Source organism: Anas acuta, chromosome 7 (genome assembly GCF_963932015.1).
Source record: "Anas acuta chromosome 7, bAnaAcu1.1, whole genome shotgun sequence".
NCBI classification, from domain to species: Eukaryota; Metazoa; Chordata; class Aves; order Anseriformes; family Anatidae; genus Anas; species Anas acuta.
The window spans coordinates 37,671,515-37,682,095 of NC_088985.1; the positions used below are offsets into that span (position 1 = coordinate 37,671,515).

A 10,581-nucleotide genomic window follows, 5' to 3' on the forward strand; every position below is an offset into this window, starting at 1 on the left:
CACAACTTCTTCCTTTTGTGAGATAATTGGCCAAACTAAATAACCTGCAAACTTGAATTTCCATTTTTGAACGGTCATACTTCTAACCCAAAGCTGTCTGTTCGTATTCAGTGAATATTTTAGTGCTCTCTATTTTTATCTATTTTTTCAGCTTCAGCAAATGCAAGTGGAAAATGAGTAAAAAGAGAAAGGATATAATGAAATCTATTATATAAAACATGATTTTCTTGTACCTATTTCAATTAAATAGCTTTTAATGATTCATTAAATTTTTATCATCTAATTCTACCTAAAAACTAATTTATTGTCAGTTTGATAAATTACTGGTCATTCACATATTTGCTTAAAATCACTATTGACTTCTCTTATCAGTTTAAGAGCACTGTATTGTTGGCACATATACCCTGAACAGTTAATTTCCCTGACACAGGGTGTCTCGTAGGGGATCTCTGACCCGAGCAGTGGGATTATTGTGGTGGATGCAGGGTGGTCCTGCGTGGAGCCAGGAGCTGCGCTCGATGACCCCTCTGGGTCCCTTCCAGCCCAGCGAATGCCTCAGCCCTGCTGTGGGGGGGCTATGGCTTGTGCTACCAGCCTCAAGAGCAGAGGGGAGGCTTTCTCCTGTGGTTGCTTTCCCCTTTTTTTGCATCCCTCACAGTTCCTTCAGTCCAAAGCAGGCTGTTGCTGGAGTCCTGGGGCTGCGCTTGGTGCACGACCCACCTGGATCCCCGTGGAGGAGCCCTGGGAGCTGCTGGGGGTCCTTGGCCCCGTGTCCTTGCAGTCAGACAGCAACGTGGTACGGGGGTTTGAAGCTTTGGAAGCAAAAAAGGTAAGAACAGCCTTTAATTTCTTCTTCACTAGGGAAAGTGTATTGCTTAACAGAGATGGGGATAGCTTCACCTGTCTTACCTTTGAAGGCTTTAAGGGCTGCATGTGTCTCATCACAAAAGCTTTTGCAATACCCTGTTGTTCTAGGAAGCTCTATCTCTAGGCTTAAGAGTTAGAGAAACTGTTTCTATCCAACTTTTAGCCAGAGGTTTGTGTTTAGTACCCTGTCCAGAAGCATCATCTAGAAATTAAGTAAGCTGATGGGCATGCAAGGACTTCCCCGTGCAGCAAAGAGCCCTGGGGAGAGGAGGCCAAGGGGAGCAGCTCTTCTGGGCCGTGTCCCTGCCTGGAGGCAGAAACCAGGTCGGTTAATCAAGTGTAGTCCTGGCTGCCTGGAAAAATAGAGTCCCTGCTGCTGAACACACGCTGTACTTAAACACTGCCTGTTTACCCCATTCCACCTGCTGGAGCTGACGGAACCAGGACCCACTCAGGGCCGCTGGAACACCGAGCACTTGTTTGTAATGGTGCTGTAACACCGAGCACGTGTTTGTAACACTGAGCATGTGTTTGTAACGCTGCTGTAACACCAAGCACAGCGGCCTCATGCCGCAGCAATGCACAAAGCGTTGGCTCAGAGGCTGTGGAAGAGGAGCGAGGCACCACTCGCAAGGTGCTGGTAGAGATACACGTGCGAGTGGCATGGTTGAAAGGCACCAAACAGTTTCCAATTTTATTCCTTTAAGCTGTGAAAAAAAAAAAACCTACATCAGAAATGAAAATATAACAAAAAGCAAGGGCAGCTAGGCGCGCACTCGGCTGTGTTTGCAGAGGCGAGGACTGCATTGCCGCTCGGTCTCTGATACCTTTGTTTTTAGCATTTAGGTTCTAACAGCGGATTAAAGATTTCCAACTACTGCAAGAACACCAACTTACGTGGCTGCTTTGCAACATCTTTGCAGGGTGGCAGTTCTTTTCCTGCCCCTACAGGATTTCTTTGGTTCTGTGGTTAAAAAAAGAAAAGTGAAGCAATACTTAGTTCCCTTATTCACAATGCGTGCTTTCATACCATTGCATTTTGCAATGTACAGTAGGAGTATTTAAGTGTTATTCCAGTGTAGTTTCTGTAAATCTTTCTGTTCAAAATAGCAGTAGTTGCCATAGAATGTAAACACGGCGCTTCCAGTGCAGCGTATCTTCACATTCAGTGCAAACAGGAACTATTCAATACAAATAACAAATTGTAAGAACCCTGCTTACATAAAACGTGAATGTGTACAGGTGCTGGAGCTTGCAGGACACCCCATGCACCTGCTGTAATTTAAAAGATGTCTTTATGGGTGTAAGGTGCTAAGTATTCATAATGAAACTTTTACTTAAATTCTGATATTAAGAAGTCTTGGATTTTTCAAAGGGGGAAGAAGCAGTCCATCTAATGATCATTCCAATATCAGTGTTTTTATAACCATTTTGGAAGAATGCTGAGGTTTAACTCAAATTGTAATCAGTTAAAAGGCCCCAACTTCACAAGACTTATAATTCAGAAATTAAAAATGTAATAATTCCTTTTTTTATTGCACAGGCACTTAAAAACCAACCACCACCACCACCAGATACTGGCCCTCCTACAAGGGGTATGTGATTAAATTCCTGCAAGTGAGAATTTCCAGTGGCCTCAGCAGGATTACTCCATGGAAAATGCAGTACATGTCTCTCCTGGATTGGGGCCCACAGGATTAGGGCACTGCTTGTTTGTACAGCAGCAATCTAGTCCCACACCTCCAGTGACATCATTTGGTGACAGGACATGGGCTCAGCACCGTGCTGCAAGGTGCTCAGCAGCAGGACTCCAAGCACAAAAGAAAGCACTGCTAAATAAGAGCAAAAACAAAGTAGAAAGTAAATTTATTTTTAAACGATGATAGTACAAAGCAGAACCCATACTTGCAAGTTCAGTGTTTGTTTTCTGAGTGACTTCTAATGACAGCTTACTCCTATTCAAATTTAAGAACCAAAATGATTTTCTATAGAAACTCCTTACCCATTTGTCAGTTATGCAAATAAATTGTGAAATGGCCTCATTTAAGACAGAGCCTTGTCAAGCACTTCAAACAATTAGAGAAAAAGAAATGAGAAAACTCAATCTACGAGGAACCTTTTTATTTAAATATACAAAACATAATTTGGCAAACATTCATTTATTCTCATTAAATAAGATAAAATTACTGAAAAGGCATTCAATTAGTACAAACAAATAAGCAAGCAAACCTTTCTTTAAATCTATACAAGGATAAAGCAAATAGAAGATGCAAATTTATTTTACAGATAAAAAGACTGAGAAGCAATAGGCTGCAAGAAGATACAGCAAAAAGAACTTCTATTAATTGGGGAGTTAAATATATGCCTTTATAGAAGAAACTATTTATTAGGCACTAAGGTCCAAATTTGAGTTCAGGCTTTTGCGTATCACACTCTGAATGAGTAAATATTGAAGGAAGCTTTACCAATACACTAATTTATTCCAGCTGACAGTCTCTCACATTTCACATCTCACACAAAAGTGAAAGAGAGCTAAGCAAAATCTAAGGAAGGAAGAAACAGCTTCAAGTGAGGTAAAAAGCTTTTTCTGAACTCCTGTATATGATACATAAGGCCACACATTGTTTCGGGCTAATCCCTTATTGTCATGATTACAGTAGCAGTGACAACCATTCACATCTATGAGATATAAAGAAACAGCACTTTAATATTGCAGTGGTGATTCAGCTAGATACTCAACTAAAGCTAAGATTTTGTTTTTAAACATCAAATTGTTTTAGTTTTCAAAGATACTTCACTACAAAGCAATGCAGCGGATATTAGAGCACGATTCGGATGCGTTATGAATTGCTCCAGAATATTATGTATGATACTTCAGCTTTAGTGTCTCCTCCCACTCTTACTGAACTAGGACCACAACATTTACAGAACAAGTATACGCTGACCGTGTAGTCGTTGCTAGCATGGATGTTTCTGCTGTTCACCTCCCCTATTCCCTGATGAACGTTTCCTTTGCTTTGAAATCACATTTCAGGTGCCTTCAAAATGTACTGCTTGAAGCTGTGGTCGTAAGGCGTCTTCCAATGTAAATCCTGAGATCAAGAACACACAGCCAGTAAGCATTTGATTTCAGCTCAAGAGGAATGTACAGCATGTAGGGTTTTTTTCTTTTAAATCAGACTACTAGGTATATAAATTACGGCGGGGCAGTAGTGCCAGTTTTAATTAAGAGGGCAAATCAAGTGTCTCCTATAAAACTTGGTCTTCAGTTGCTGGTACCTTTCTGCATACCCATGTCTAATAACGCTCCCTAAATTCTACATCTGAATAAGTCTCTGTATAAGCTGTTCAGTTTCAGGAATGTAAGAGGCAGAGATAAGCACAGGGTTAATAAGAACGCTGCTGCAGGAGCTTTCAGAAGTCAGATATTTTTATCATGTTTTTTTCTTTTGTTATCTTGAGTTTTCCTATTCATTAAATACATCTGACATTTGTTAACTGCTCACGTTATGGTCATCTTCGCATACTCTTTAGCATTTCTCCAGTCACTATTTCCTAACTTGGTAAACATTTACAGCTGCCCTATATCAGGTCTTTTATTCATTTACTTTTTGCAGCTTGAAGAAATCAATATTTTGCGTTTAATTATTTTAGTATTATTACACTAAGCACTTTATGAAGATGTGACTTATTGTCACTCTTTACCGACCTGGAATGTTGTAATTTCCAGCAGCAGTGGAAATATTTACATTGCTGTTTACATTGCAAAACATGCAATTACTTTGGAAGGAAAATTTCAGTATGCTTTTGTTCCATCTCACAGTTACTCGTTTTAATTTTGAAAGGAGTTGTATTAGTTTCATGTTATTTTTATGCTATTATGTGGCTGAGATGTGAATTTTGTACAGGACAGATGAAGGCCCAGATTATCTTTAAAGTTATGCATACTGCAGAGACCACAGTCTGTCTCTCCAGTTACTGGAGCTGTCATAGTCCTCTCCTTCTCTCAACTTCTACACTCTCCCCCCATCTCAACTTCTGTAGTTTTTATTTTTGATAAAGGTTCAGGATTTACGCAAGGTACTGAGACGAAAAAGAACAGGACTAGAGGTAATTGGAGGCTCCTTGGAGGACAGCTGTCACCTCAGAACTTGTTTGACCTCTCCCCTAAGCCCTCTCATGTGGCACATTGCACTCAAAAAGCAGAGGTCAGATGTGCCTGGAGTCCCAGCATTCTTTGTTGATACAGGAATCTGCCATGCCTAGGTAAAAGCAAACTCTGATCCTGACAAAAAGGCATTTAATCTCTTCCCTTTAGTCTGTGTCCTGTGGCTATTTTTAAAGAATCTCATCTAATCCCTTAATCATCTGGAAAACAAACAAACAAACACACGCTAAAACAAAAGCTCAAACAACAACTCCTGCTTTGTTTGCTATCCCGTCCCCAGAGGTGTGGAATTTAAAATATATTAAATAATCATTTTTCCTTGACAAATAGCATTGAGATTATGGACCAATTACCTCCAATGGAATTGAGTATTACGTATGTATAGTAAGATTTCACACACACAATTGCAGTGTCCCTTCATTCTTTCAAAAATACTCAGCTAGTAAGAAAAAAAAATAATTTGATAGATTCAGCAATACCACAAACAAGTAGGAAACATTCCTGAATAACTAATTGTCTAAGAGATGAGCAATAATAGACTCTTCTCCACAGAAGGACAAGAAAGATGGCACTGGGAGTCAGAATTAGGCCTAAGAGAAAAATGTGTAAAAAAAAAAAAAAAAAAAAAGCCTTTTTTTAAATAATAAACTTACCCTAGTCCAATAGCAAGCAAATGAGAAAGAAGCAGAGATGGAAGGAAAACCTTCAAAAATTCTGCTGAGAATATGCCCCCTTTCTTCATTACACTGGTGTTTCTCATGCTGAGAGTGGCTGTGCGCCTGGGATGTTTGAACAGGAATTCCCTAATTTTGAGGAAGAAAATACAACCAGAACATGAAGGGGTTCATGTTTGTGCTTGTGGCAGAAGCAGTACCAGAGTTCCTCCAGAACCATTGAGAGCACTCACTTGGGCGGGATGTTCTCTGGCCTGCTGGACCAATCCCATATCCAATCTGCATTTTTCTTCAGGAGCCTTTCTACTTCTTTCCTCCTTTCCAGAAAGTCTTCTTCAGACTAAAACAAAGAGCCATTATCAAACCATACACACGACTACGATGGGTAGAAAATCCTGCAAAACAAATCTGTTCTGCATCTAAAACCATACACAAGACCACCCTTGCAGCTCAAATCTCTCAGCTCTTTGCATATCACTTGTATTGAACTATTTAGATCCTAGATAGGGGCACGGAGGGGAATCTGTCCTCACAGCAGGATGCAAATGCAAAAGGTCATATCCCTGCCTCATATTTGCTTAAGTAAAGACTGTCCTGGAAATAAAGTGCCAAAGCCCTGTATTGGATCCTTACATGAAGGCTGAAAGTTACCCACATTCACACATCTGAATGACACTGGGCAGAATAAACTGCTAAAGTCTGTCTGCATTCAAAACTGCATGAATGTCATACTTACCTGAAGATCGTTATTCACGCTAATACAAGCTAAGTGAAACTAATTCAGTCTAGTAAAGCTACCTGGCTTTTGGGCCAGCATTAGGAACACAGGTGAAGAAGCAAGCCCAGGTTTATCTGCACACATCTGTGCAGGGAAAAAAAAAACAACAAAACACCACAAAACAAAAAAGTGGCTTTGTTCTCAGTAAATTACAGTGCACATGCTGAATGAGAATACAATTTCTTGCTTATTGCACATGCATTGAATAGAGCCAACAGATTGTGATAAAAATAGTATCTGATCATAGAGTTTAAATAGCTACACACACACACAACTGTGGAATGGAAATAAAGTTGTCCAGGCAACTACGTCTGATGTTTTTTCTAACTTTTGATGAAAAAACAATTTGATCTCAAAAATCTAAGTAATCACCTTTAAAAATATACAGGGTTTTCTGGAAACTTAACATAAAAACAATTAATTCAAGGTAACGCATTAATTAACCTCAAGCAGGTAATCCATTGAGCTAGATTCCCGTAGGAGTTGTAGAGCTGGTGAGAAGAGTTTCAGATAAAGCGAGAGGCTGTGGGACCACACACACTTTATGTAATTTTGAACTGATAAACCTGTTGGTAACACTTGGGTTGTCCAGCTTGGAGAAGAGGAGGCCAAGAGGCAACCTCCTTGCTCTCTGCAACTTCCCGAGGAGGGGAAGTGCAGAGCCAGGTGCTGGTTTCCCTCCCTGATCTCCAATGACAGGAATGGCACAAAGCTGTACCAGGGGAGGCTCAGACTGGACACCACAAAAAAAAAATATTTACTGTGAGGGCAGTCAAACACCGGAACAGGATTCCTAGCAGTGTTTGAGAACCCAGATGTCTTTAGAGACAGAGTAGGGCACCTTAATCCTTCTGAAAAACTCTCAGGTTACATACTTAAAAAAAAAAAAAAAAAAAAAAATCAATGCAAATCAGGTACTTACTAAAAGCCTGATTCTGAGAAGATTATTTTAAGATACTGAGCTACTGAAGTCTCTGCACGAGGTGAAGCTGCTGATTTCCCAATACTGGTTTCCAAACAGTGACAATAACAAATCCTTCCTCCAAAGGAAAATGAGATTTTTACCTGAAAGCTATTTTTTTCTCCACTGCTGTGACTCTCTATTTCCAAAGCTCTATGACTGTCTTGAGGTGTCTGGGAACGAGGAGGGCTAGATAAAAGAGAAACACAAATACAAAATAGCTCATTAAATTTTTTATGACGTTGTTTATGGGATTACTAACAAGCTAGTGAATGAAGCTTGTAAGCACAGCTGTCCTGAAGGGCTATGGTGCCCTGACCATAACCTGAGAGATTAATCTGCCAATGGGTGATATAATCCAGCCACCTCACTCAATTATCTTTGATTTCCTAACAATCTGACAAAGCGCTTGCTGCTCAGAGTTGTTTTTCAGCAGCGTGGAGACACGCCCATAAGGCTGTATGATTTGGCCCATGTTGCTTACTAAACAACGATAGGCAGCAAGCTATTCCTAGACGTACACTTTGGTTTGAATTCAACTAGCCAGATGAGACTAGGAGTTTCTGCACCCTACTGCCTATTTTAAGGCCATTTAGTTAAATAAACTTTAGGCTGCAGACTTCCCAACCCAGCAAAATCAAATACGTGAAATAACAAAACTGACCACGTGCCTCAGATGTCTTTTTTTATTATTATTATACTCCTAGAAATCTTTGTACACTAGATATAGGACTTTTTTTTTTTTTTTTAAAGCAACTGCCTAAGAACTCCTAATTAATGAACCCATCACAAAACACACTGCTTTTTTACCACCCCACTCTGAGGTTTCTGTTTGGGCAGCAGTGCTCTGCTTGCACGGGGTCTGACCCTTCAGCATGACAGCAGCACCCTGCTCTACAGGGCTTTCCTCACCAGAACAGGACTGTTGCCTGTACTCGAGCAGTATACCTATGGGAATATTGCACATAAAGAAGGCGAGTTTCACATTGCTTCCAACAAAGCACGTTGTTTACCTGTCACAATGCGAACTTTCCCTCGAGCTGCTCCGTCCCGACTCGTGCTGGGCATCCAGCAGGATTTTCTCCATGTCGCCGTTGTGGATGGAGATGGAGGCCGGCACTTGTTCGTGGCCCGTCGGCGTGGAGCCGTTCCCGTTGCCGTTCCCATTGCTGCTGAAGTGGAGCTCTACCCAGGAACCTGCTCGGTGTAATTGGGAACAGAGGCGGAATAAATCTGATGGTTTTGTACAACAGGCAGGTGGGCAGGGGCTGCTGACCCCCAGCCCGACCTCACAGCGGGACGCACACCCACGGCTCTGCCCATACCCACGAGGAAATGCCAACCCAGAGCCTCAGGGAGCTGGGGGCGAGCTGCCCAGCGCTGGGTGCCTCCTGCAGCCCACAGACCTTCCATTTCAGGGCACGGGATAAACAACCCCTGCTGCTCACCACAGCTGGAGGCCTGCGGGGCCCGGCACCGCCTTGTGTCGGGCTGGGAGCGCTGCCCGGGGCTGGGCAACAGCGGCCCGGGGGGCAGGGAGAAGGGGAAGGGAGAAGGGTAGAGGGGCAGGGGAGGCCCTCCCGGTGCCCCCGGCCTTACCCTGCAGGTTGTCCTCCTGCGGGCTGTGCCGGGACATGGCGGCCCCGCTCTGCCCGGCCCGCGGGCACGGCGCTGACGGCAGCCGCCGGCCCGGCCTCCTCGGGCCGCCCCCGGCAGGCGGGGCCCGGCCGGGCTCGGTGCTGCTCCCGTCAGGAGCTGGGGGGGAATGGTTCGGTGCCCGAGCTCAATAAAAGCCGTGTCTGTGTCTCTGTGTCCCTCTGTGTCCCCGCAGCTGGTGCCCAGGGCGTTGTTTTGGGTCCCTCAGCTGGCCCAGCGCGGAGGATGAAGGAGAAAAGTGGCTGGGGCAGCGCTCTGCCGGCTGCCACACGGACAGATTTTGTTAAGAGATAGCTATGGACGCTATTAAGGACACTGCGGTGTGTGGAGCAGCTTTTCTCGTAGCTCCTTCAAGCAAAGCGAGGTTTGATGCCCCCACCGCAGTGCCCAGCAGTGCCACGGCCCCACAGGCAGGCCTGGGCTCAGGGAGAGCGGCTCCATCCCCACCAAGCCCTCCTTCCACACCTCGGGGAGAGGACAGCGATGCCACCTGGAACAACGCCAGAATTGGGAAAATGTCGCAAAATGTTTCCCAAGGGGGGGTCGCCAGGTTTAACCTCTGGGTGCACACTGCTGAGTTTACAGTACAGGATCAGTATCCTCCGGCACAGAGAAACGGTCTGAATTAAAATAAAATTAAAATACACTAAGAGAGAAAATGTCGTAAATTGGTATCATTTACATGGTAAATATTGAAGTGTTAAAATTAACCTTTGGGGAGGGATACATTTTTTTCTGTCAACAATTATCTGACTTTGAAAACTGATTCTGCCAACCATGGGCCAGAGTCAGCCCTGCCTTTGGTGGTCTAAGTAGATGGGAAATGGATTTGGGAAAAGATTTGGTGCCGTGGGTGTCATGCCAGGTGTGCCAGGTGTAACAACATCAGCACTTCCAGCAGGGCAGCAGTGCCTAAAACCCCGTGGTGGTGCTCAGGATGCTGGATAGGCACCCCAGGCACCCTGCCAGGCGCTGGGCACAGCAGGGACACCCCGGTTCCACTGCCCACCCTGTCCTGATGTACCTGGGTGCCCTGGGTGCCCGGTGACACCGCACTGCCATGGGGCAGGACACTGGCTGTCACCACCCATCCCTGCTCCCTGGCTCTGGGCTGCACACTGACAGCCAGCACCAACGTGTGCCCCCGCACCAAGCAGCCCCAAGGCTGGCTTTCTCTTCGTCCTGTTTCCTCTTGGTTGACCTCCGCTTCAGGAAATCAATTTACTAGAAGTCTTTCCTTCTCTAAGGCTGGTATGAAATGGGGTCGAGCAAATATCACAGTGCGGCTGCAGCAGCTGACCTCTAGGATCTTTTATTAGCAGCCGGATGAGTGTGCTTGTTTTCCTATAGACCTTTATGGTAAATGATTTTTGGTTGTTGCCAGACAAGCACTCTGCTGCGATCACAGAAAATTGCAAATTATATGGGACGAAATCTTTCAAAGGCTATCGATTTGTTAAGCTGCGATCCTCTTTCA

At 43.9% G+C, this 10,581-nt stretch overlaps 1 protein-coding gene across 1 annotated transcript; it reads right to left on the bottom strand.

Annotated features, from left to right (window-relative positions):
* Positions 1–2,973: 2,973 nt before the first annotated feature.
* BNIP3 (BCL2 interacting protein 3) lies at positions 2,974–9,204 on the bottom strand. The gene is made up of 6 exons (XM_068689304.1): positions 9,048–9,204; positions 8,462–8,645; positions 7,553–7,637; positions 5,943–6,049; positions 5,689–5,838; positions 2,974–3,959 (listed from the first exon to the last, which is right to left on the bottom strand). The coding sequence occupies exons 1-6, from the start codon at positions 9,082–9,084 to the stop codon at positions 3,908–3,910; spliced, it is 615 nt and encodes a 204-aa protein (XP_068545405.1). The 5' UTR covers positions 9,085–9,204; the 3' UTR covers positions 2,974–3,907.
* Between the last annotated feature and the right edge of the window lie 1,377 nt (positions 9,205–10,581).